At 43.5% G+C, this 25,687-nt stretch overlaps 1 protein-coding gene across 12 annotated transcripts in view; it reads left to right on the top strand.

Annotated features, from left to right (window-relative positions):
- DTNB (dystrobrevin beta) overlaps positions 1-25,687 on the top strand; it is a 361,761-nt gene that overhangs the window by 248,373 nt on the left and 87,701 nt on the right. For 9 of the 12 annotated variants that reach the window (XR_003999427.1, XM_030555067.1, XM_030555064.1 and 6 more), the window contains 2 exons: positions 2,003-2,092; positions 15,265-15,352. Coding sequence is in view for 10 of the 12 variants with exons in the window: in XM_030555067.1 (XP_030410927.1) it covers positions 2,003-2,092; positions 15,265-15,352 (178 nt within the window). In the remaining 2 variants the exon portion in view is untranslated. Of the gene's footprint in view, positions 1-2,002; positions 2,093-15,264; positions 15,353-25,687 lie in introns of those variants that run through there. The other 3 variants (XR_003999428.1, XM_030555069.1, XM_030555072.1) reach the window with 1 other exon arrangement.

Below are 25,687 nucleotides of genomic sequence, written 5' to 3'. Positions count from 1 at the left end.
GAATATCTAATACAGGAATGAAAGAAAATTACACAGAGACAGGAAATTTGAGAAGCAAAAACATATTTTAAAATGACTTGCTATCTTAAAATCCTTGTGATATGTGTGTGCCTTCCAGAAATGAAAGTACCAAATGCAGGTTGGAAGGAACCCCACTGAGTTAGGGTATTTGTGGGGCATATCTGTGAGCACCCAGTTGTTAGTGGGCAGGGCCGTCCTTAGGCATAGGCAACATAGGCAGCTGCGTAGGGCACCTGAAAATTTGGGGCACCACTGGGTCTTAGTGTCCACCGCTTGTTTTCCTATCCCTGTTCTGACCCTTCCTGCAGGCTCCCACAGATGGCTGCTCTAGCCTGGTTAGTCTTCCTTGGGAGGGAATCTAGTAGTTAAAAGTGAAAAAACCTCCAGCCTACCAGACCTATTAGCACAACATTGAAACTGTTAAAGAGACATTCAAGGGATAATAAAGCCATTTAACAGGCATTTGCCAACCCCAAGGTATATACTGACAGGTTTCAGAGTGGTAGTCCTGTTAGTCTGTATCAGCAAAAACAAGGACGAGTCCTTGTGTCACCTCAAAGACTAACAAATTATTTGGGCATAAGCTTTTGCGGACTAGAACCCATTTCATCAGATGTCCACGAAAGCTTATGCCCAAATAAATTTTTATACTGTCAGTTGCTGACTTTACTGACAAAAACAGTTGTGCATTAATGTAATATTTACACAGAACATGTCAGTCTACAGGACCTTAGTTTAAAATTTGCTTTAAAAATATTTCATTAGTGAGCTGGTGAAGATTATAAAATCACATTTCTAAAAAATGCTTGCATAGAGTTTTAGATGCACAATCATCTTTAGCCTTAAATGTGTGGATCTTCAGACACAGTTTTTTAAATAAATCCTTCAAAAGACCTCCCTTATCTAAAATACACATTTTAATTACTATAGTTAAAAAAAAAGTGCTTCCAAGTCTTCCTGTCCTTTCTGTCCATCCCTTCACCACCACTCCCCACTGAAGAGAGCCCTTAAAGGGACAACAGTCCTTCTCTTCCAGATAGCTGGACAAAGAGTTCCCTTTCTTTACTTCTGACTATCCAACAAACTAGTTTTAAAAGAGCCCTCCAGCAAAATCAGTACCTTAGTAAGACAAAATCCTTGTTATACCTAAAATCTTTGGAAACATATTTTTTTAAAGTTGGTGAAATTTCATAACCATGTCTCTTGTTATGGAGATCACACAAAGTAAATTACTGTTCCCTTTTTCTAAAAGCAATGAACATTGTTATAAACACACTAAACCTCTCTGATTAATTTAAAAGAATGTCTTTGTTTCAGTGAGTTAAATATGTAGTAATCTGGAATGCTGGCTTAAGATTTGAGTACATTTAAAATATAAATTCAACTTAGAAATACTGATGAAGAAAATGTAAAACAGAGAAGAGCTGCATCATGTATTCCATTATATGTAATGTTGTATTCAGCAGGACAGCTGACTCACCCTTACTATGAAGTTTTTGCAAATAAATCTCTGACAAACTTCAGGACATATCAAAAAACCTGTGACTGACATTTTTTATTCCCAAATTTTAGTGCTTTTAATTAGGTACTTTCTTCATGTCCATTCTGCATGAGGGAGAGTGCATGGAAGTCTCTGCGGGGAACTGTGACTCTGCGCCACCATGAGGCAGGCTGGGCATCTCATTATCCTTTGCTGTCAAGTCCCTCCTCCCCCTCCCCCACCAGGCTGTGAGCTTGGGCTGCCATCCGGCATAGGGGCACCAGTTTAATAATACTGCGTAGGGCCCCATAAATCCTAAAGACGGCCCTGTTAGTGGGTATCATTTTCATGTGACTCTTGTTGAAACATACGTGCATTTTTAACTGTTCATCAATCTGTGTTCATTTTAATTACTGTTGTGTGTTTTGTTAACACATTAATAATTTGCTTTATATTTATTTTTTATGTTTTGTTTGCTTTCTTTGCCTTCATTACTACTAGGTTGCAGTACAGACTGGACACTGCCAATCGTTTAGCTGATGAGCATGCACTGATAGCAACATATGTGAGCCGGCTACAGAACGGTACACGGTTAGTGTTAGGAAAGCTTTCATAGAGTGGGGATGGGGACAATAATGCTGTTTTCTTTGAGAGATTTACAGTTGAGAGCTGAAAGTCACCCCATGGCAGTAGGTCTGCACAAGGCCCTCCACACCACTTAAGCCTCTTATTAAGAGCTTACCTGGTTCTTTTATGGTGTGCAGGGCTTTTCTCACCCTTTATCCCAAGATGAATTTTATTTAAATCAAAAACATATTTTTTGGTGTCTTCAGAGTTTTCTCAGGGTTTTGTGCAACTCTCACTTGAATTTTTTTTTCAATTATGAACTTAGTCCTAAAAATGCATTAAAAACTGGCCACATTTGTTACTGTAAACAATTTAATAGTAGTTCTAGGCAAACATGAAAATGGTTTCAGCATAGTGGTCCATGGATACTAAACCATTTTTTTTTTAGATCCTATTCACTGCTCTACTCAAAGATATATGTGCCCCAACAGAAGCAACAAGGGCAAGTCTGTCAAAAATCCTTCATATCATTCTGAAAATACACATGTGCATGACTTGCGTAACATGCCATGGCTTCAAAACTCCAGTCCTTTATCTTTCCTAAACAGTGTGAAAGAAGTTTGGTAAGCGCTTTGGAGAGATCCTCTCTTCTCACTTACAATTACTGGCTGTGTGCATTTACCTTTTGTATCTGTAAATCTAGATTCTGTATAAAGAGAGAGGTCTAGAAAGGTTTCCCCCAGAGCTCTAAAGCATGGTGGCTTCACTCCACCATAACTTCATTTTCTACCACTTTGCTTCCCTGGCCTGCAAGTCTTCTCCACCCCACTTTGGGGCCTAATGATCCATTGACAGAGGCGAATCTGTGCTGGAGAGGAAGAGGAGGTGCAGAGCCCTAGAGGGTGTACCTGGAGACTTTGCATGTCCACACATGCCCACTGGCTAAGATTTTTGGAAGAAGGCCATATGCCATCATTCTTTCATTTAGCAATTTCTGTCCCACAGATATGTGGGAAAGATGAGCTCTAGCTTTCCAAATCATGCACAGAAGTCAGTCATTCCCCCTGAAAGTTGAGTCACTATTCTCTGCTAACACTTCTTTACCCAGAGCATATAGCACTGTCCACCATGTAACAAGCAAGGAATTCCTGACTCCCCATGTCAAAGGATTAATGTAGTTACTTCAGGTGTGATACAGCATGGCCAGAGGGCAGCAGAAGAGGCTTAGAAGGGAGCCTTTATTCCCTGTAAGGGGAAGAAAGTTTGCTATAGATTAACTAGAGCACCTGAAGCCAATTAGAGCACCTGCAGTCAGTCACATGATAAAAACCCCTACTTCAATCAGACAGGGTGGGAGTTGGAGCAGAAAGGATTGGTATTGGAGCAGAGAACAGTTTGGAGAAGTTGAAGCAGAGAGGATTGATGTTGGAGCAGAGAACCCTCTGAAGGAGTTGGAGAAGAGAGGATTGGTGTTGGAGCAGAGAACAGTCTGAAGGAGTTGGAGCAGAAAGGATTGGTGTTGGAGCGGAGAACAGTCTGAAGGAGTTGGAGCAGAAAGGATTGGTGTTGGAGCGGAGAACAGTCTGAAGGAGTTGGAGCAGAGAGGATTTGTGTTGGAGCGGAGAACAGTCTGAAGGAGTTGGAGCAGAAAGGATTGGTGTTGGAGCGGAGAACAGTCTGAAGGAGTTGGAGCAGAAAGGATTGGTGTTGGAGCGGAGAACAGTTTGAAGGAGTTGGAGCAGAGAGGATTGGTGTTGGAGCGGAGAACAGTCTGAAGGAGTTGGAGCAGAGAGGATTTGTGTTGGAGCGGAGAACAGTTTGAAGGAGTTGGAGCAGAGAGGATTGGTGTTGGAGTAGAGAACAGTGTGAAGGAGTTGGAGCAGAGAGGATTGGTGTTGGAGCGGAGAACAGTCTGAAGGAGTTGGAGCAGAAAGGATTGGTGTTGGAGCGGAGAACAGTCTGAAGGAGTTGGAGCAGAGAGGATTGGTGTTGGAGCGGAGAACAGTTTGAAGGAGTTGGAGCAGAGAGGATTGGTGCTGGAGCGGAGAACAGTTTGAAGGAGTTGGAGCAGAGAGGATTGGTGTTGGAGCGGAGAACAGTTTGAAGGAGTTGGAGCAGAGAGGATTGGTGTTGGAGCGGAGAACAGTTTGAAGGAGTTGGCGCAGAGAGGATTGGTGTTGGAGCGGAGAACAGTTTGAAGGAGTTGGAGCAGAGACGATTGGTGTTGGAGCGGAGAACAGTTTGAAGGAGTTGGAGCAGAAAGGATTGGTGTTGAAGTGGGGAAAAGTTTGGAGGAGTTGGAGCAGAGAGGATTGATGTTGGACAAAGAACAGTCTGAAGGAGCTGGAGCAGAAGGGATTGGTATTGGAGCAGAGAACATTCTGAAGGAGTCAGAGCAGAGAGGATTGGTGTTGGAGCGGAGAACAGTGTGAAGGAGTTGGAGCAGAGAGGATTGGTGTTGGAGCAGAGAACAGTTTGAAGGGAAGCAGAGGACAGTTTGGAGAAGTGCTGCGGTGGGCTAAGAAGTCCAAGACCCTAGGTAAAGGGCACCTGGCTTGTACAGAGGGAGGGCAGGAATCCCCCACAAGCTGAAGGGCAGGAGAGGGAAGTAGCCCAGGGGAAGGAACCATCAGTTCAAGTGGTTTACTACTATCCCTGGCCTGGGACCCAGAGTAGAGGGTGGGCCCTGGTCCCTCCCTCTCCACTCTCCTCCTCTAGGACACTAGTGGGGCAATTAATAATCAAATTCAGGGGCAAGAAATGGCGCCCTGAAACCCCCGCCAAAAGAAGAGAAAGCACGAGATCCATCATAATAGTGCTGGCAATTTGCCACACGGGTAAGATGAAAAGGAGCTGGTTATGAGAGGCTGTCACACTGACTGCACTTCAAGGCACATACATGAGATTTAAGGAACTACTAGATGTAGCTAATAGCTGCCACATTGCAAAATGTTGGAACACTTCATCTCAGAGAGAGGATTTTGCTCCTTCCAAAACATATTGACAAGCTTTTTTTAAAATAAATAAATTCTGCCCTCAGTGTGTCTAGCAGAGGTGATCAGGAGAGAGTGCTCCTCCACATCCCCGATGAAGCCTCCACCTCCCATATCCATGCTTTTGATCTCTCCCAGCCATCAAGAATCCCATGTACAGGTTACATCCTTCTACCTGAGATAAACTGGTGGGATTCTCTATGCACCATGAAAAGTCATTGCCAACGATGGAGGTGGCCTGCCATTCCAGGACTCATACATACTGAGTGAATAATAATAATAATAATCACTCCCTCTCCTTTTATAGTTTCATAGAATTTCAGGACAGAAGGGGCCTTTAGATTATCCTGTCTGACCTCCTGTGTTGCAAAGACCATTGTATTTCACCCAATTACTCTATATTATATCTGTGTCTTCAAAAGAGAAAGGGAGCTCACTGGGTCCAAGAGATGCCCCTGGAACACGACAATGTAAACCTTATTCATTGTATTTTCTGACTGAAAGCCACTCATAATGTGTGGGACTTTGAAATTGGTTTGGAATCAAACCATGTGCACTCAAGTCATGGAGTCAAGTATCAGAGGGTAGCCGTGTTAGTCTTGGATCTGTAAAAGCAGCAAAGAGTCCTGTGGCACCTTATAGACTAACAGACGTATTGGAGCGTGAGCTTTCGTGGGTGAACACCCACTTCGTCAAGTCATGGAGATCACCTCCAAGAAAGCTAGCTCTTAGTTGGGACACACCCAAGAATCCACAAAGGACACAAAAGAGAGATACTTGGACCAACTGTCCCCATTCCACTTTATATCAATTTTTGAAAAACGTCAAAACTGTTATAAAAATGCTTTGTTTATTAAAAATTGGGTTTTGTGGGAAACCAATTTCAGTAACCATTGATACAAATTCAATTAAAATGTTGAAAAAATGAAACATGGGTCTGTCTTGAACCCCATGAAATGAAAACAGCTTAGAAATTTCTTAACACGTTTTAATTTTTTAACGAACTTTAGTTGACTCTACTGCCTGTGTAAAAGAAATCTCCCTTGCTGTCCTCTGCAGAGCAGCAACACAGACCTCTCTTCACGCATCCGTAAAGTGATATTGATTGGAAACAGCCTCCAGAGAACATATTTTCTAAATAGGAGCGAACCAACTCTCTCCACTGCACCCCCAGAGGAGTTTTATTTGGGGGATTTTATGTTATGTTGGCCAAATATCTCTATTTGAATTCATTTTCTCATTTTTATTGCTACTTTCACAGTCTAGTGTCAGAGTCTCTCTGTTATCTGTTAGCAGCTAAAATTTCTCATTGATTCTGATGTTCTTTTCTGTTGCTGCCTGTTGCAGCCTATTCTTTGTTTGGGACATCCTCAGACTTCTCTGTTCAAGTGTGAGAATCCTGTGGAGACAGCGGCCCTTCTTCTCCAGTATGTCCAAGCTGCAGTGAAGAGTGGTGGTCTCAGGGAGCCAGTTGTGGCACCCTGACTTAGGGCTGCCTGGCCTCAGCATAAGTTACAGCAGAAGGACCCTGCTCTAATCTGTGCTGCTGGCATAAAATCCTTTATTCAGTGAAGGATTAGGCATAGTGACACTCAGTTGTTACTCCCCAGGTTTTCCCTGACGTGGTCCTGTCTTCCTCTGTACGCTGGGGAAAGGGGAATGACTGGTGCATGCTCTATGCCATTCCCCTCTGGTGAGTTTATGTCCACTTTGCACTCCGTAAGCAACACAAAGTGGTCAGAGCAATCTGGAGACTTTGGCCCAATGTCTTTAAAGTAGGGAAAATTATGTTATTACATAACTGCTTATCAGAAGGTATCTTATCATTTCTTGGAAAGGGCCATTTTGAAAATAGCCTGGACAGGTAGTGCATGGTAGCCAATATGGCTCATTCAGGCTCACACTCTATCCTGCTCCTGCTGCCCTCAAAGGCCAAAAATTCAGAGCTGTGGGAATTTTGCTGGACTTGTGTTAGAAGGAACAGTCGTAAGAGTGAGAATCCTGTGAGATGGCTTAAGAACAGTAACTGCAAGTAAATGACAGGATTCAGAGTAGCAGCCGTGTTAGTCTGTATCCGCAAAAAGAACAGGAGTACTTGTGGCACTTTAGAAACTAACAAATTTATTTGAGCATAAGCATTTGTGGGCTGCAGCCCACTTCATTGGAAGCATAGACTGGAACATACAGCAAGAAGATACTTATACGTACAGAGAACATGAAAAGGTGGAAGTAGCCATACCAACTGTAAGAAGCCAATAAATTGAGATGAGCTATCATCAGCAGGAGAATAAAAACTTCCGAAGTGATAATGACCCATAGAAGGTTCGAGGATACTTGACATGGGGAAATAGATTCAATTAGTGTAATGGCCCAACCATTCCCAGTCTCTGTTCAAACCTAAGTTAATTGTATCTAATTTGCATATTAATTCAAGTTCAGCAGTCTCTCTTTGGAGTCTGTTTTTGAATTTATTTTTTTTTTGTAAAATTGCCACCTTCAAGTCTGTCACTGAGTGGTTAGAGAGGTTGAAGTGTTCTCCCACTGGTTTTTGAATGTTATGATTCCTGATGTCAGATTTGTGTCCGTTTATTCTTTTGCGCAGAGACTGTCCGGTTTGGCCAATGTACATGGCAGAGGGGCATTGCTGACACATGATGCCATATATCACATTGGTAGATGTGCAGGTGAACAAGCCCCTGATGGCGTGGCTGATGTGATTAGGTCCTACGATGGTGTTACTTGAACAGATATGTGGACAGAGTTGGCATCAGGCTTTGTTGCAAGGATAGGTTCCTGGGTTAGTGTTTATGTTGTATGGTGTCCGGTTGCTGGTGAGTATGTGCTTCAGGTTGGGGGGCTGTCTGTAAGCGAGGGCTGGCCTGTCTCCCAAGATCTGTGAGAGTGAGGGATCATAGACTCATAGACTCATAGACTCATAGACTCTAGGACTGGAAGGGACCTCGAGAGGTCATCGAGTCCAGTCCCCTGCCCTCATGGCAGGACCAAATACTGTCTAGACCATCCCTGATAGACATTTATCTAACCTACTCTTAAATATCTCCAGCGATGGAGATTCCACAACTTCCCTAGGCAATCTATTCCAGTGTTTAATTACCCTGACAGTTAGGAACTTTTTCCTAATGTCCAACCTAAATCTCCCTTGCTGCAGTTTAAGCCCATTGCTTCTTGTTCTATCATTGGAGGCTAAGGTGAACAAGTTTTCTCCCTCCTCCTGATGACACCCTTTTAGATACCTGAAAACTGCTATCAGGTCCCCTCTCAGTCTTCTCTTTTCCAAACTAAACAAACCCAATTCCTTCAGCCTTCCTTCATAGGTCATGTTCTCAAGACCTTTAATCATTCTTGTTGCTCTTCTCTGGACCCTCTCCAATTTCTCCACATCTTTCTTGAAATGCGGTGCCCAGAACTGGACACAATACTCCAGTTGAGGCCTAACCAGCGCAGAGTAAAGCGGAAGAATGACTTCTCGTGTCTTGTTTACAACACACCTGTTTATGCATCCCAGAATCACGTTTGCTTTTTTTGCAACAGTATCACACTGTTGACTCATATTAAGCTTGTGGTCCACTATGACCCCTAGATCTCTTTCTGCCATACTTCTTCCTAGACAGTCTCTTCCCATTCTGTATGTGTGAAACTGATTGTTCCTTCCTAAGTGGAGCACTTTGCATTTATCTTTATTGAACTTCATCCTGTTTACCTCAGACCATTTCTCCAACTTGTCCAGATCATTTTGAATTTTGACCCTGTCCTCCAAAGCAGTTGCAATCCCTCCCAGTTTGGTATCATCCGCAAACTTAATAAGCGTACTTTCTATGCCAACATCTAAATCGTTGATGAAGATATTGAACAGAACCGGCCCCAAAACAGACCCCTGCGGAACCCCACTTGTTATACCTTTCCAGCAGGATTGGGAGCCATTAACAACTACTCTCTGAGTACGGTTATCCAGCCAGTTATGCACCCACCTTATAGTAGCCCCATCTAAGTTGTACTTTCCTAGCTTATCTATAAGAATATCATGCGAGACCGTATCAAATGCCTTACTAAAGTCTAGGTATATCACATCCACCGCTTCTCCCTTATCCACAAGGCTCGTTATCCTATCAAAGAACGCTATCAGATTGGTTTGACACGATTTGTTCTTTACAAATCCATGCTGGCTATTCCCTATTACCTTACCACCTTCCAAGTGTTTGCAGATGATGCCTTTGATTACCTGCTCCATTATCTTCCCTGGCACAGAAGTTAAACTAACAGGTCTGTAATTTCCTGGGTTGTTTTTATTTCCCTTTTTATAGATGGGCACTATATTTGCCCCCTTCCAGTCTTCTGGAATCTCCCCCGTCTCCCATGATTTCCCAAAGATAATAGCTAGAGGCTCAGATACCTCTTCTATTAACTCCTTGAGTATTCTAGGATGCATTTCATCAGGCCCTGGTGACTTGCAGGCATCTAACTTTTCTAAGTGATTTTTTACTTGCTCTTTCGTTATTTTCTCTTCTAAACCTACCCTCTTCTCGTAAGCATTCACTATACTAGACATTCCTTCAGACTTCTCAGTGAAGACCGAAACAAAGAAGTCATTAAGCATCTCTGCCATTTCCAAGTCTCCCGTTACTGTTCCCCCCTCCTCATTGAGCAGTGGGCCTACCCTGTCCTTAGTCTTCCTCTTGCTTCTAATGTATTGATAAAAAGTCTTCTTGTTTCCCTTTATTCCCATAGCTAGTTTGAGCTCATTTTGTGCCTTTGCTTGTCTAATCTTGCCTCTGCATTCCTGGGTTATTTGCCTATATTCATCCTTCGTGATCTGACCTAGTTTCCATTTTTTATATGATGCCTTTTTATTTTGTAGGTCCCGCAAGATCTCAAGGGTAAGCCAAGGTGGTCTTTTGCCACATTTTCTATCTTTCCTAACCATCGGAATAACTTGCTTTTGGGCCCTTAATAGCGTCCCTTTGAAAAACTGCCAACTTTCCTCAGTTGTTTTTCCCCTCAGTCTTAATTCCCATGGGACCTTGCCTATCAGCTCTCTGAGCTTACCAAAATCCGCCTTCCTGAAATCCATGGTCTCTATTCTGCTGTACTCCCTTCTACCTTTCCTTAGAATTGCAAATTCTATGAGTTCATGATCACTTTCACCCAAGCTTCCTTCTACTTTCAAATTCTCAACCAGTTCCTCCCTATTAGTTAAGATCAAGTCTAGAACAGCTTCCCCCCTAGTAGCTTTTTCAACTTTCTGAAATAAAAAGTTGTCTGCAATGCAGTCCAGGAACTTATTGGATAGTCTGTGCCCCGCTGTGTTATTTTCCCAACATATATCTGGGTAGTTGAAGTCCCCCATCACCACCAAATCTTGGGCTTTGGATGATTTTGTTAATTGTTTGAAAAAAGCCTCATCCACCTCTTCCGCCTGATTAGGTGGCCTGTAGTAGACTCCCAGCACGACATCACCTGTGTTTTTTACCCCTTTTAGCCTAACCCATCTTTCAGGATAGGTTAGGTTACACTAATTGAATCTATTTCCCCATGTTAAGTATCCTCACACCTTCTATGGGTCATCTCAATCATCACTTCAAAAAGTTTTTTTTCTCCTGCTGATGATAGCTCATCTCAATTGATTGGCCTCTTACAGTTGGTATGACTACTTCCACCTTTTCATGTTCTCTGTATGTATAAATATCTTCTTGCTGTATGTTGCAGTCTAGCCCACAAAAGCTAACGCTCAAATAAATTTGTTAGTCTCTAAGGTGCCACAAATACTCCTGTTCTTTTTACAAGTAAATGATTTTTCTTTACTTTGTGAAGCAGGATATAGGATTCTGTGACATTTCGTAGATTGCTGTTTAATACCCTTTATAATATTCCTACAATATTGTTAGATACGGTACATGTCTATTGCACTGAATGGTAAATTGTGCCTTCTGTTTCCATGCGTGAAGCCTGAGTTCTGTATTAATTGACATGTGGAAGTCTGAGGTATAAGAGGCAAGTTTGAACTCAAGTACCTTTCTGCACACATAAGACTTCTGACAGTAATGAAGAAGAAACCTTAGATTTTCTCCATTACAATATTAATTTTTGAAGAATTTTTTTCTCATACATTTAAGCATAAAGAGAAACTGTTTCAGGAAGTGAGACACAGTTAAGAGATACCAAATTGTGAACAAAGAGAGAAGGGAATGAAAGGTCCTGCAGCAAGAGATCTGACTAGAAAGAAGGGGTCAAACAGCTTAAATTGCTGATGAAATCCACACAGGTCTCAAAATCAAATTCAGAAAGCAAGGTAGGGAAGGTGGACCTACAATAAAAATGTGCCATGGTCCAGAAAATGTGTTTTGAATATACAGTGTTATGGGGGTGAGTGGGAAATAGGAACAGGGAAAGATCATCAAGGCCAATACGATGGTTTATCTCATCTCTTAATACTACTTTCCTAAATGTTCACCTTACCTTACAGGCCCCTCTTTCTCTAGTATCAGTGCACCTACATCACTGAATATCTTCAGATTATTCTATTTATGGACACGCAGTAGGCCAAATTCAGAGGTGTGTCTGAACTGGTGTAAATTACAGCATTACCTTCATTCGGCTTCCTCACGCTTCCCTGCTGTGTAAGATATAACTCTGACACTTCTCCTCTGACTAAAGTGACAAAGAGTCCTGTGGCATCTTACAGACTAACAGATGTATTAGAGCATAAGCTTTCGTGGGTCAGACGTCTGACGAAGTGGGTATTCACCCACGAAAGCTTATGCTCCAATACGTCTGTTAGTCTATCAAGTGTGTCAGGACTCTGTCGCTTTTTACAGATCCAGACTAACACGGCTACCCCTCTGATACTTGATACCTCTCCTCTGACTGATCACCTAAGTCTGGAGGAGTCCAAGTTAATAAATTTGAACAAATCCACATTTTAAAATAAATGTGAGGTATGTAACTTGAATTCTATTGTTCAATTAAAATGAATATTTGCCTGTGAAATTAAGGTGTAATTAATGATTGTACAAAGTAAGGCAGATATTTTAAAAAGTATTCTGCCAGGCTCTTAGCATTTATTTCTTTACCATAATTTCATTTTTAGGGCTTGATTCTGATTCTGCATTTGATTGCAAATGCATAGGTGCACATCACTGCATGTTTTCTGACATCCGGCACTACATCTGTGGATCCAGTATCAAGAAGCAAGTCCTTCTGGTAGTAGGCTACATCAGAAAATTGAGCCTTATTAAAATATTTTATTACCTATCATTTTAAAGACAAACTATAGTGGAGAAAAAAGACTTACTGTAGTGACTGAATCAGACACCAACAACAAAGGCAAATATTTCAATTTAACACTAACTTGAAAAGCCTGCTCTTTCATATGGCATCTCAGTTCTGATTTGTTGTATTGGAAACTTTGCAGCCCATAGTCTGAGGTCATAGCAAGTCTTTATATTGACTAATTTAAATTAATTCAAAACTTACTGTTTGTCCACTGAAGTTTGATATTATTATATTTTAAAAGTTTAAAACAATTTCTAAAGTTTATAGTGTGTTATATATTAGTTAGGCCCTGCCAGGCTCACCAGACTAGTATAAGCACTTTTCTGGATATATAAATAGTTTGAGACCCATGTTGTGCTCTCTTCCCACCATAGATTTCCCATTAGTCCTGAGGATCATCCACCAAAATTATCAAACACATAGATGAACACGGTTTGTTGGAGAAGAGCCAACAGGGATTTTATAAAGGGAAATCACGCCTCACCAATCTATTAGAATTCGTTGAGGGGGTCAAAAAATATGGACATGGGTGTACTTGGGCTTTCAGAAAGAGAGGGACCTAGTTAAAGGCTAAAGGCTTTTAAGCAAACTGAGCAATCACAACATAAGAGGGAAGGTCCTCTCATGAATTAGTAATTGTTTAAAAGACAGGAAACAAAGGATAGGAAGAAACTGTCAGTTTTCACAGTGGAGAAAGGTAAATAGCTAGGTCCCCCAAGGATCTGTACTGGGACCAATGCTGTTCAACATATTCATAAATGACCTGGAAAAGGAGTAAACAATGAGGTGGCAAAGTTTGTAAACAATACAAAATCAATGGCTATTAGTCACAATGGGCAGGGATGCCGTCCCTAGACTCTGTTTGCCAGAAGCTGGACATGGGTGACAGGGGATGGATCACTTGATGATTCCCTGTTCTGTTCATTCCCTCTGTGGCACCTGACATTGGCCACTGTCAGAAGAAGGATACTGGGCTAGATGGACCTTTGGTCTGACCCAGTATGGCCATTCTTATGTTCTTAAATTTGCTCAGCATAGTTAAGTGAAAAGGTGACTGCAAAGAGTTACAAAAGAATCTCACAAAACTGGGTGGCTGGATGGCAAAATGGCAGATGAAATTAAACGTTGATAAATGCAAAGTAATGCACATTGGAAAACATAATCCCAACTATATGTAAAAATGATGAGGTCTAAATTAGCTGTTACCACTGAAGAACCAGATCTTGCAGTCATTGTGGATAGTTCAATGTGCAGCGGCAGTCAACAAAGCTAACAATGTTAGGAACAATTAGGAAAAGGATAGATAATAAGACAGAAAATACTATAATGCAACTATATAAATCCATATTATGCCCACACCTTGAATACTTTGTGCAGTTTTGGTTGCCCCATCTCAAAAATGATATTTAAAAATGAAAAAGGTGCAGAGAAGGGCAATAAAAATTATTAGGGGTATTGAACAGCTTCCATATAGGAGAGATTAAAAACACTGGGACTGTTCAGTTTGCAAAAAAGAAACCAGGAGGTGAGGGTGGGGGTTCTGATAGAGGTCTATAAAATAATGACTGGTGTAGAGAAAGTGAATAAGCAAGTGTTATTTACCCCTTCACATAACACAAGAACTAGGGGTCGCCCAGTGAAATGGATAGGCAGCAGGTTCAAATGAAACAAATGGAAGTATTTCTTTACACAACACAGTCAAGCTGTGGAACTAGTTGCCAGGGGATGTTATGAAGGCCAAAAGTATAACTAGGTTCAAAAGAGCTAGATAAATTCATGGAGGATAGGTCCATCAATGGCTATTAGCTAAGATGGTCAAGGATGCAACTCCACACTCTGGATGTCCCTAAGCCTCTGACTGGCAGATTCTGGAACTGGACGACAGAGGATAGATCCTGCGATAATTGCCTGAATCTGTTCATTCCCTCTGAAGCATCTGGTGCTGGCCACTCTCAGAAAACAGGATTAGGGCTAGATGGACCATTAGTCTGACCCAGTGTGGCCATTCATATGTTTACCACCAGAGCTCCTATTTTTGCTTTTGTTTCTCCAGCCTTCAACTTCCAACTTTTCCTACTGTTTCATGGTGCTGTCACTGTGGGTCAGAATTGCTGGAGACATTTTCCTCCAGAGCTCATTTACTGTTTCTCCCAAGACAGCTGCAGTAATATTTCTACAGAGTGATGTGAGGTCCTTACCTCTGCACCTGCAGCCGTATTGTCCTGACCCAACATCTGCTGAAAGTTGGCAGAGTCAGGTCAAGCCCTAAAAGTGCTATCTCTGCAGCATCCTCAACCTCTGTCAGCCATGGAGGGAAAGACAAATTCTAGGTCTCAAACTCGAATCCTTGCATGCCTTATACATTTTACTCCTGCCTGGCTGGCCTATCATCAGTATTTCTGCATTTTAGTTTCTTTTTCAGTTACAAAGTGAATTCTTCTCTGATTGGCATGATTTACTCAGTTTTTCTTTCTGGAAACCATTCTCAATTTGACATTTGTCACATAGATCTTATAAATACAGGACTTTCCACCTTCACCATTCAGTTTAATTATCCATTTTGATCAGGGTCTATTAAAAATATCCTTGGAAAAACAGTATATTTTTAGCTAACAAACTTTTTATAGGGTTTTTTTTTTTTCAGTTTTGGAAACTTATTGTTTTAAATATTTAACACTAGGCTGGACAAACCCCTGAAGAATAGACTACTAAGAGAACAATCTTGTGCTAGGCCCTGTATTCGAGATTGGGAGAAGGGCATGGTCTAGATGGTTTCTGAGAGGGGTTTTTCATTTCAGATTAACGTGATGTTACATACTGATGCATCCTTTTCTTTGACATATACAGTGTAATGTCCAGTGCTGAAGCTATGTATATTGATGGGGATGTGTTGACTTTTTGTTCCCTTGGCAGTGTTTTGGACAGCCCTAGCAGACTTGATGAGGAGCACAGACTCATTGCCCGATATGCTGCTAGGCTGGCTGCAGAAGCTGGAAATGCAGTAAGTAAATGCATCGACTCTCCAATTTGATTTTCTCTGGCTCTTTTCTTATTAAGGAAGGTAGCAAAATGTTTTTCAGAGCTTTGATTAGCATCTTAACATTGTGCTAAATTGAGTCAAATTGTCTTTTTTTCGGCTAAGCTGATGTAAAATGAGGCATTATTTCCCTTTCCACTCCTCTCTCGCTGTTTATAGCATGAATACCACCTTCTCAAGAAGGTTAGGGAAGAAATGGAAAATGTCTAGGAAATGGCAACGTGATTGCAAGCATGGAAAGACTAGTCCTATGTAGTGTAGAGAATGGACAAATAGGAGGACACATGATAAAGGCATATAAAATATCACATGCTACAGAGAATGTAAATCAGTCCCTATTTACGTTGTCTGACAATACAAGAAAAAAGGAGGAATCCAATGAATTAAAAAGACAAAAAATTGAAATTGATAAAGGAAAAACTTCTTTACACAGTACATAGAATCATAGAAGTGTAGGACTGGAAGGGACCTCAAGAGGTCATCTAGTCCAGTCCCCTGAACTCAGGACAGGACTATGTAAATAACTATTGATGTCTGTATATTATAGCATTTCTAGTACCTTTAGCTGGAAGAGCCGAGAGGAATCTGGCATGTGGATTTAGGAATGGGAAAAACATAGGTGATTTTGAGGTTGCAGATAGGAAAACCCAGAGAACCCCTGCTGCATTATCATTCACTTACCTGAGAATTCCCTCAGCATTTCCATCAGGACATGGACTCTATATGCATCCTTCAGTTCAGCAGCAATAAACTCGAGTTCCTGCAGCCGCATCTACTCACTCCTGGCCAGTGTTCCCTTTTCATCCAAATTAATTGCCAAAAGATATCATAAGGAACTTGGAGAACATGCAGAACTAAGAATTTAGTGAGAGTTAATAGAAGATTAGCTGTTTATATCAAGGTTAATAAATGTCTGGCTTTTTTCACACTAGCTGATGCATTCCCATGGGAAGACAGTAGCATTTATACTGACAAACTTCCCCAGGTATTCAGCTGGGAAGATCTGCTCTGAACTACAGCCAGGTTCTATAAAAGCCACCAAAATATGCTCTGAATCAGATTTTCCAGGTGATGAGGCCATGCTCCCTGCCCATGTAGAGATTATAGATACACAGAACTCTGTGGTCAGGGTGAATGCAAGACTGTGTTTATGTCCTGTTTATACAGACTCCTTACTATATAACTCCTATGTCCACCCTGAATAGTAGCTCTAAATGTTCACAACTAACACTGCCTTAATGACACATTCTAAGTCCTGTTCTGACTAGCTCTGGGCTCATTGGTGTGGTGTGGGTTGATGGAGTCTTGCACTCAAAGCCCCAGTATTGCACTATACCCCTTCATCCCCAGCTCAGACAGTATGGCTACCCCATCACCGTTTCAGAATTATGAATACCCACCTTGTCCTCAAACAATCTTCGAAAGAATGACTGTCCACTCCAAGTCACTGAACAGTCTGAATTTCCTCTGCCACAGTGTAATCTCTAGCACAGTGGTTCTCAAACTGGGGCCGCTGCTTGTGTAGGAAAAGCCTCTGGTGGGCCAGGACAGTTTGTTTACCTGCCGGGTCCACAGGTTCAGCCAATCGCAACTCCCACTGGCTGTAGTTCGCTGCTCCAGGCCAATGGGGGCTACGGGAAGCGGCGGCCAGCAAATCCCTTGTCCCATGCTGCTTCCCACAGCCCCATTGGCCTGGAGCAGCAAACCGCAGCCAGTGGGAGCCTCGATCGGCTGAACCTGCGGATCCAGCAGGTAAACAAAACAGCCCGGCCCACCAGGGGCTTTCCCTAAACAAGCGGCAGCCCCAGTTTGAGAACCACTGCTCTAGCAGTATGAGTGCTTCTTGCTACTTCTGTCAGAATAAATACTCTCATCACCTCCTTTGTGTGTGCCCTTTCACTAGCTCCATCAGTATGCATTCATACAGTGATCTGGATTCCTGAAGGGGTTATGAGCCGATCTTTTCCTTTTGTAGAGCTTTAATAACAAGAAATGTTTTAAAATTCTAGAAACGGACACATCAGCTCTTCATTATCACTTTGATGGGGTTGTCTAGTAAATCTCTTTATTTGAATTTTCTGAAGTCGTTCAATTCACTACACACACGTATTGCTGTAGGGATACAGTATTTAAGTGACTATTCTTTGTTGGTGGGAATGAGAAATGGGGAAATTCTCAGTAATCTTTGTGTAAAACTTAAAGTTGCTGAGAAGCTTAATCATTTCTTTGCATCAATCTTCACTACAGAATGTGCTGGGGAGACATCTATCCCTGACCTATTCTAAGTTAATAAAGGTGAGGCACTCTCAGAGATTGGTGATGTCAGAAAAAGATGTACTGAAATAAATCAATGATTTAAAAACCAGAAAGTCATCCAGTCCAGATGGTGTATATCCAAGCATTCTGAAGGAGCTCATGTATTACGTGGCTTAGAGGGATAAAAGAGAACTGGTTGACAGGTTATTTAGACTTTGAAAAGGTTTTAGACTTTGATAAGGTACCTTACAAAAGGCTATTAAAGAAGCTAAGTCATTATGCGGTGAGAGGCAAATTATTGTCATAGATCAAAAACTGGCTAAGAGATAGGAAACAAAGAGTAAGAATAAATGGTAAATTTTCATTGTGGCAAAAGGTTAACAGCAGGGAGCCTAAAGGTTCTTTATGAGGTCAGGTGTTATTAAATATTTTGAATTATCTGGAATGCGATGAAGTAGTAAAATTTGTAGAAGACACACAGGACCTTCACAAAATAGAGAATTAGTCTGAAAACAAGAAGATAAAAGTCAGTAAAGACAATTGCAAAATACTACATTTACAAAGGAAAGAATCAAATGCACAACTACAAAATGGAGAATAACTGGCCAGGTGGTAGAATTCCTAAAAAGGATCAAGGGGTTATAGTTTATTACAAATTGAATATGTGTCAACAATGTGATGCTGTTGTGAAAAGGGCTGATATCATTCTGGGATGTATTAACTGGAGTGTTGTATGTAAGACCTGGGTGCTAATTGTCCTGCTCTGCTCAGCACTGGTAAGGCCTTTGCTGAAGTATCGTGTCCAAGTCTGGGCACGACACTTTAGGAAAGGTGTGGATAAACTGGAGGGAATCCAGAGGAGAGCAACAAATATGATGAGATTTAGAAAACCTGACCTATGAGGAAAGGTTAAAAAAACTGGGCATGTTTAGTCTTGAGAAAAGAAAACTGAGGAGGGACCTGCTAAGAGTCTTCAAACAGATTAAGGGCTGCTATCAAGAGGACAGTGATCAGTTGTTCTCCATGTCGACTGAAGGTAGGACAAGAAGTAATGGGCTTAAGGGAGATTTAGGTTAGATAATAGGAAAAAGTTTCTAACTCAAAGGGTAGTTATATTCTGGAATAGGCATCCAAAGGAGGTTGTGGTATCCCCATCATTGGATGTTTATAAAAACAGGTTGGACAAACACCTGTCAGGTCTAGGTTTATTTGTTCCTACCTCAGAGCAGGAGGTTGGACTCGATAACCTCTCAAGATCCCTTCCAGCCCTACATTTCTATTAGTCTATAAAGTTACTTAGGTTAATCAAGTCCAGAGAGACCTGTGAGGCACTTCAGAGGGACCTAACCAAGCCAGGTGAATAGGCAACACAATGGCAAATGAAATTCAGTATTGTTATATGCAAAGCAATGTATATTTGAGAGAAAAGTTTAAACCACTCATACATCTTACAGCATTCTAAATTAACTGTATCAACTCAGGAAAAGGTCCCCCATATCATCGTAGATAGTTCAGTGAAGGACTCAGTTCAATGTGGTGCTAGAGTGACCAGACAGCAAGTGTGAAAAATCGGGACAGGAGGTGGGGGGTAATTGACACCTATATAAGAAAAAGCCCCAAATATTAGGACTGTCCCTATAAAATCAGGACATCTGGTCACCCTATGTGGTGCTGCAAGCAAAAAAGGAAACAAGATGTTAGGCCGCATAAGGAATTTGAACACTGGATGTGAGCTCATATAGAATACAGGGTGACCAATATGCACCCATCTCAAAAGAGATATTGAAGAATTAGATGGGTTCAGAGAAGAGTGATGAAAACTATTAGAAGCACGAGAAACTCATATGAAGATAGTTTGAAAAGTCTGGGATTGTTTACCTTAGAAATGAGATGAGAAAGAGAGAATATGAAAGAACTATATATAATGAATGAATGAATTTGAATTAACTTCAAAAAGGAGAATTACACAAAAATGAGGAGTTAGAGTAGAGATCAAAAGGAAAGGTCATAAGAGTGAAATGCCTGAAAGCTGCATGGAAACTTTTAAAAAATACATAACACAGGCTCACACTGTATGTACACCTCAAATTAAAAAAAACCAGTAAGATAACCCCAAAAAATGCCACCATGGCTAAACAAAGTTAAAAGTGGCAGTTAGAGACAAAAAGACATCTTTTAATAATTGGAAGTAAAATTCTACTGAGGAACGTAGACACTGGCAAGTCAATCATAAAAGTATAATTAGGCAGACCTAATTTGAAGAGCAACTGGCAAAAGACACAAAAACTAACAGCAAAAGAATTCTGAAGTACATCAGAAGCAGGAATCCTGCCAGTCAGTGGGGCCACTGGATGATCGAGGTGCTAACAGGAGCATTCAAGGAAGACAAGGCTGTTGCACAGAAGCTAAATTAATTCTTTGCATCAGTCTTCACTACAGAGGATGTGAAGGAGATTCCCACACCTGAGCCATTCTTTTTAGGTGACTAAACTGAGAAACTCTCCCAGACTGAGGTATCATGTAGAGGACGTTTTGGAATGAATTGATAAATTAAGGAGTTGTCAGTCACCAGGACTAGATGGCATCACACAAGGGTTCTGAAGGAACTCCAATATGAAAGTGCAGAACTACTAACTGTAGTATGTAACCTATTGCTTAAATCGGTGCATCTTCTCTCTTCGATAATCATAGTTTATTTGCTGGAATACTGCGAGCACAGCTCCTGACGTGTAATGAACCCAGTTAGACACACTTAGATCCTGGTTTTATCTAGGTCGGCTCTGGAAAAGTTTTGAATAGATTACTCTTGTTTTCCTCAAGCCAGACTGTGGAAGACAAATCCTTTTTACTGAAATGGGCTGCTCAGGGTAGTTCCTTGTGCTGAGGGAGGATGAGACAGGTGCAGATGCTGAGTCAGTCTCTTCAGAACTGTGGAAGCTTTAGCACCCTCTCTTGCTCCCTCTAGCGCCAGGAGAGGGGAACAATTCCAGTTGTGACCTCATCAGTGTTGGTGAGATTTATTATTATTTCCCTGCCATTGGGTTCCAGGTTTAAAACACCAGTACTGCTTTACCAAGATATTACGCCTCAGTACCCAAGAGCCTTGGCACTGGTCTTGCTGCTACTTGGGGTGGAACTCAAGGCCCAGGCTAGGATTCACTGGCACTCTTATACCACAGGCCTTGTTACCTCACAAGCTCTAGCACTTCATACCACAACAGGGGTCAGTTTCCTTGCCTCACTCTTCCCCATCCATAGCATGTACATGGTGCTCCTAATAAATGGAGACCTTCAGGAGCAATTTATGGATCTGTGGGTTCTTCTTCGAGTGCTTGCTCATGTGTATTCCACAGTAGGTGTGCGTGCTCCCCACGTGCACCGGTGCCGGAAGTTTTTCCCTTAGCAGTATCTGTCGGGGGAGAACTGCTGTGACCCCCTGGAGCGGTGCCTCTATAGCACACTATGAGGGGAACCGCGTGCTCCCCCCACTCTCAGTTCCTTCTTGCCGCCAGTGACGGTGCATGGGAACTACCTGCTCCAGCTTTGCTGCAGCTCATCCCAGAGCTCATTTTGTCGTTAGTAGTACCTGTATGTGTTAGTTCAATAAAAGTTCCAGTTTAGTTAGTTAGTTAGTGTTCGGGCCGGGGGCATGCCCCGGGCCCCAAGGTTTAAATCGTGTGAGTCTTGCAGGCGTTCGATGCCCAGAAGTGACCCACACACCGACTGTCTCCACTGCCTGGGCAAATCTCACATCAGCAACCACTGTAAGATCTGCAAGTCCTTTAAACCCCGGACAAAAAAAGAGAGAGACACTAGACTTCGGGCTCTTCTCATGAAGTTGGCACTGGCTCTGACCCCAGTACACTGAGTGGAATTGGCACCAGGCACTACAACTTTGGTCCACAGTGATCTCCTTCCAGTGGGCGGCACCGCTCCCCGTCGAAGAAGCAGAGAAAGGCTCCATCTTCTCAGAAGCGTTGAGAAAAAACAGGGGGTGAGGCTAGACCTGCGTCAGGCAGCCCTAGTCCACCCACCCCCCAGGCTCTAGAGCTCCAACTCAGGTTGAGCGGAGCAGCCTGGTTGCGTCGACTCAGGCCCCTCCGGATGTTCGGATGCCTTCGACGCCGGAGGCCTTGCAGGCAGCCAAGGACATTATGACTCTGCAGGTGCCTGGGGTACCTCCAACCCCTGGGCCTCGCTCTAGACGCAAGCAAGGGACCGTTCTCGGGTCCGCTCACCGCTCAGTGTGCTATCAGGACACAGTTTCTGGCCTCCACTTTTGTCACCCACCAGGTTGTCTGGTCGGCTGCTGTTGGAGCAGAGCTCCAGGCACTGCTCCACGCCAAGTAGAGAGTATTGGCTGGACAGACACAGATGCCATAGACCCTCCCATTCTCGGTGGAGCTGCCGAAGCCTCTCCCAACACGGGCGCCGTCACCGGTCATGCTCCAGCTCTCTCGCCTCAAGGCATCGTGCCCATGACTCCTGGCGGGGATTGCCAGCTACATGTTGCTGCGGATCCAGGCGTCGCAGAGTCCTCGATGTCAGAGTCCTCGTCCCGTGGCAGATATCATTCTCGGTACCACCACTCATACCGCTCCCACGGTACTGGTAGGTCGCTGGTAACCCTGACCTCGACCCACATGCAGCCCCCTATGACAGGACCACTACCAATTTATGGTCCTCCCATTTGGCCTGTCCACCGCACCCAGGGTGTTCACCAAGTGTATGGCGGTAGTAGCGGCCTACCTCAGATGCCGAGGGGTACAGATATTTCCCTACCTCAACGACTGGCTGCTCAGTGGCAGCTCATGGCCCCAGGTACAGAATCATGTGGACCTGCTCTTGGCTACGTGTGCCAACCTAGGCCTTTCAGTGAGCGAGACCAAGTCGACATTGGTTCCGGTGCAGTGCATAAAATTCATAGGCGGTCTCCCAGATGCCTCCAAGGCCACAGCCTCCCTTCCCCTGGGCAGGTTCCAGACTCTGAAGGGGCTTATAGCCTCGGTCACGGAGTTGCCTGTCACCATGGCCAGGGCATGCCTGCAGCTCCTAGGCCACATGACGGCGTGCATGTATGTGGTCCGCCACGCCAGACTTTGGATGAGGCCCCTCCAACTCTGGCTGGCCTCAGAGTTCTCCCAGGCCCAGGACAAACTGGACAAGGTCCAATTGGTTCCGGCGCCGGAGATCACCTTACTACAATGGTGGTCGTGCCCGGCCAACATGCTCCAGGGAATTCCCTTCTGGGACCCAACCCCATCACTAGACCCAGTATCCGATGCATCGGACCTGGGCTGGGGGAGCCCACATAGGGAATGCACAGACCCAAGGGATGTGGTCAGCTGCAGAGCTGTCCCTTCACATAAACATCAGGGAACTCAGAGCGATATGCTTAGCCTGCGTGGCATTCAGCTCACAGCTACGTGGCAAGGTGGTCAGAGTTCTCACGGACAACATCGCTGTGATGTTTTACATCAACAGGCAAGGTGGGACGAGGTCCTCGGCCCTCTGCCAGGAAGCCCTCAGCCTCTGGGAGTTCTGTATAGCCCACGACATCTCCCTGAAGGCTTTCCACCTGCCAGGCATCAACAATACACAGGCCGATCACTTGAGCAGGGTTTTCTCCTCCCAACACGAGTGGTCGCTCCACTCCCCAAGTACACCAGTTTGTGACCCGGCAGAACTGCCATTGCCCCAGGTTCTGCTTCAGAGGCGGGGTGGGGAGGAACGCGATCTCAGATGCCTTCCTCCTGTCATGGTCGGGTCAACTCCTTTACGCCTTTCCCCCGTTTCCCCTCATCGGCAAGGTTCTGGAGAAAGTGAAAACTGATTGCCCTGGCCTGCTCTCAGCAACACTGGTACGGGACCCTCCTGGGCTTGCTGGTGGCCCCCCTGCAGCCATTATCGCTCCACCCGGACCTACTCTCCCAGGACTAGGGCCACCTCCTCCACCGCAACCTGGCTGCCCTCTATTTGACAGCATGGCTAGATGCGGAGGAAGCAAGGTGTTCTGAAGGGGTCAGGCGTGTCCTCCTAGAAAGTAGGAAGCCATCCATGCACCGAGCCTACTGAGCACGTCAACTGCTAGAAGAGGGCCTCATCCTCCCTGACTGAACTAACGTCATTATCTCTAGACTGATTCTCGCCTGCATATTTATACCTTCCTCTGGAAATTTCCACTACATGCATCCGACAAAGTGAGTATTCACCCACGAAAGCTCATGCTCCAATACATCTGTTAGTCTATAAGGTGCCACAGGACTCTATGTCGCTTTTTACGGATCCAGACTAACATGGCTACCCCTCTGGTACTCAAGATCTCGGTTTTTTCTAGCTTCTCCACATCTTTTTCATGTGTAAATAGTTTGTGTTAGTTTAGGATTTAGGCTCCATAGCGCAGACATACCCTATGTCAACATGGTGCCTTAGTGTAGACTCAACCTACATCGACAGAAGAGGATTTTCTGTCAGTGTAGGAACATCATGTCCCTGAACGAAGTTCACTCTGTTGACAGAAGCACTCTTCCATCCACGTAGCTGCATCTACACTGGCGGTTTTGTCAGAATAACTATGTTGGTCGGGGTGTAGTTTTTTTCACACTTGTGACCAACATAGCTATGCTTACATAACTTTCAAGTGTAGATCAAGCCATAATGTAAATAGATAATGTTATGTTTGTACTGCTTTCTTTCTTTGCATTCCCGCACAGGACATCTTCCTTTGTTTTTGTTCCTGGAGTGGTACTTCAGTACCACATTACTATGCAGACGTCCCCAGAATTTAAGCACTGCCCTTTATGTGAGACTCTTATGCCCATTAACTCGTTGCCTCATTTGTCTTCCTTAAGGGCTTATAAGGAATAAGTGCAGCACCTGCAAGTCCTTTACTAGGAGAACACAGCATGTCTCAGGAGCACCTCCTGGAGAAATCCGTGCCTCCGGCTTTGGATCTGGACTGTTATAGGATTGAATGAGTACTCCTCCTCCGGAAGTGCTCTGGCTGCTCCTCCTTCCTCTTCTGGCTCTCTCAAGAAGGAAAACCCCATGAAGACCTATAGAGACAAGAGGCATTGCTTCCCTTCCCTAGGGCCATCTGCCAAGGCTGCCAAGACTTCCACCTCTCTGGAAGTAAAAACTGTACAAGACCCAAGAAGTTTCCTCAACCTGTCATGGGGACTCCAGCCACTGTATTTCAGCTAATAAGGATTCTCATAAATCTTCCAGTAAGAGCAAGAGTCCCTGAGTACTGCTCCCCAGTACTCTCTGAATCATTGCACTCAGCACTGGTGCAGTTGATTTTGATGCCAACCTCATCCCTACTGTTGAGTCCAGTACCCACCAAGCCATCTACAAGTCCGGTATCAGTGGAGGACGGTCAGGAGTTCTTTCACTGAGGAAACAAGTTCTGTCTCAGTACCATCTCCTGGCATGAAACCTGGCTGAGAGGAATTCAGGATACTGGCAACTGAGAGGTGGCATTTGCGACTGCTTTTTCCTAACTCCTTCATTAACTTGGTTAGTAAGAGAAGTTCAACCCAGAGTAGTAATTGGCAAGGTCATCTACAGCCATAGATTCCAAGGCCAGAAGAGACCATTGTGATCATCTAGTCAGACCTCCTGTACAGCACAGACCAGAGAAATAATTCCTCAAAATACTCCTCACTGTAAACATTTACACTTTATTTCTGGTCTGAAATTTGTCTAGTTTCAGTGTCCAGCCATTGGACCATATTAGACCTTTCTCTGCTACATTGAAGATTAAATATTTGTTCCTTGTGCAGATACTTATAAACTGTAATCAAGTCTCCCCTTATCCTTCTCTTTGTTAAGCTGTCCTCTTCAAAGTAAGTGTGAATGCACCATGTTAGTTGGGGTCCTAGAACATATGTTTTCTCTCACTAGCTAGGAGAGGCAGAATCACATGGGTGGCCCTCCTTGCTTTGAGTACTTCCATGACTATCACTTGTACAAGTGGACTGTGTTTTTAGAAGGTGGGAATTGTTTCTTTGATCCTGTATTTGTTTTGTCCTAGTGTTCTCT

Source organism: Gopherus evgoodei, chromosome 3 (assembly GCF_007399415.2).
Source record: "Gopherus evgoodei ecotype Sinaloan lineage chromosome 3, rGopEvg1_v1.p, whole genome shotgun sequence".
NCBI classification, from domain to species: domain Eukaryota; kingdom Metazoa; phylum Chordata; order Testudines; family Testudinidae; genus Gopherus; species Gopherus evgoodei.
Note: the sequence above shows the minus strand (reverse complement) of the source record. Positions and strands in the feature narration are given on the sequence as shown.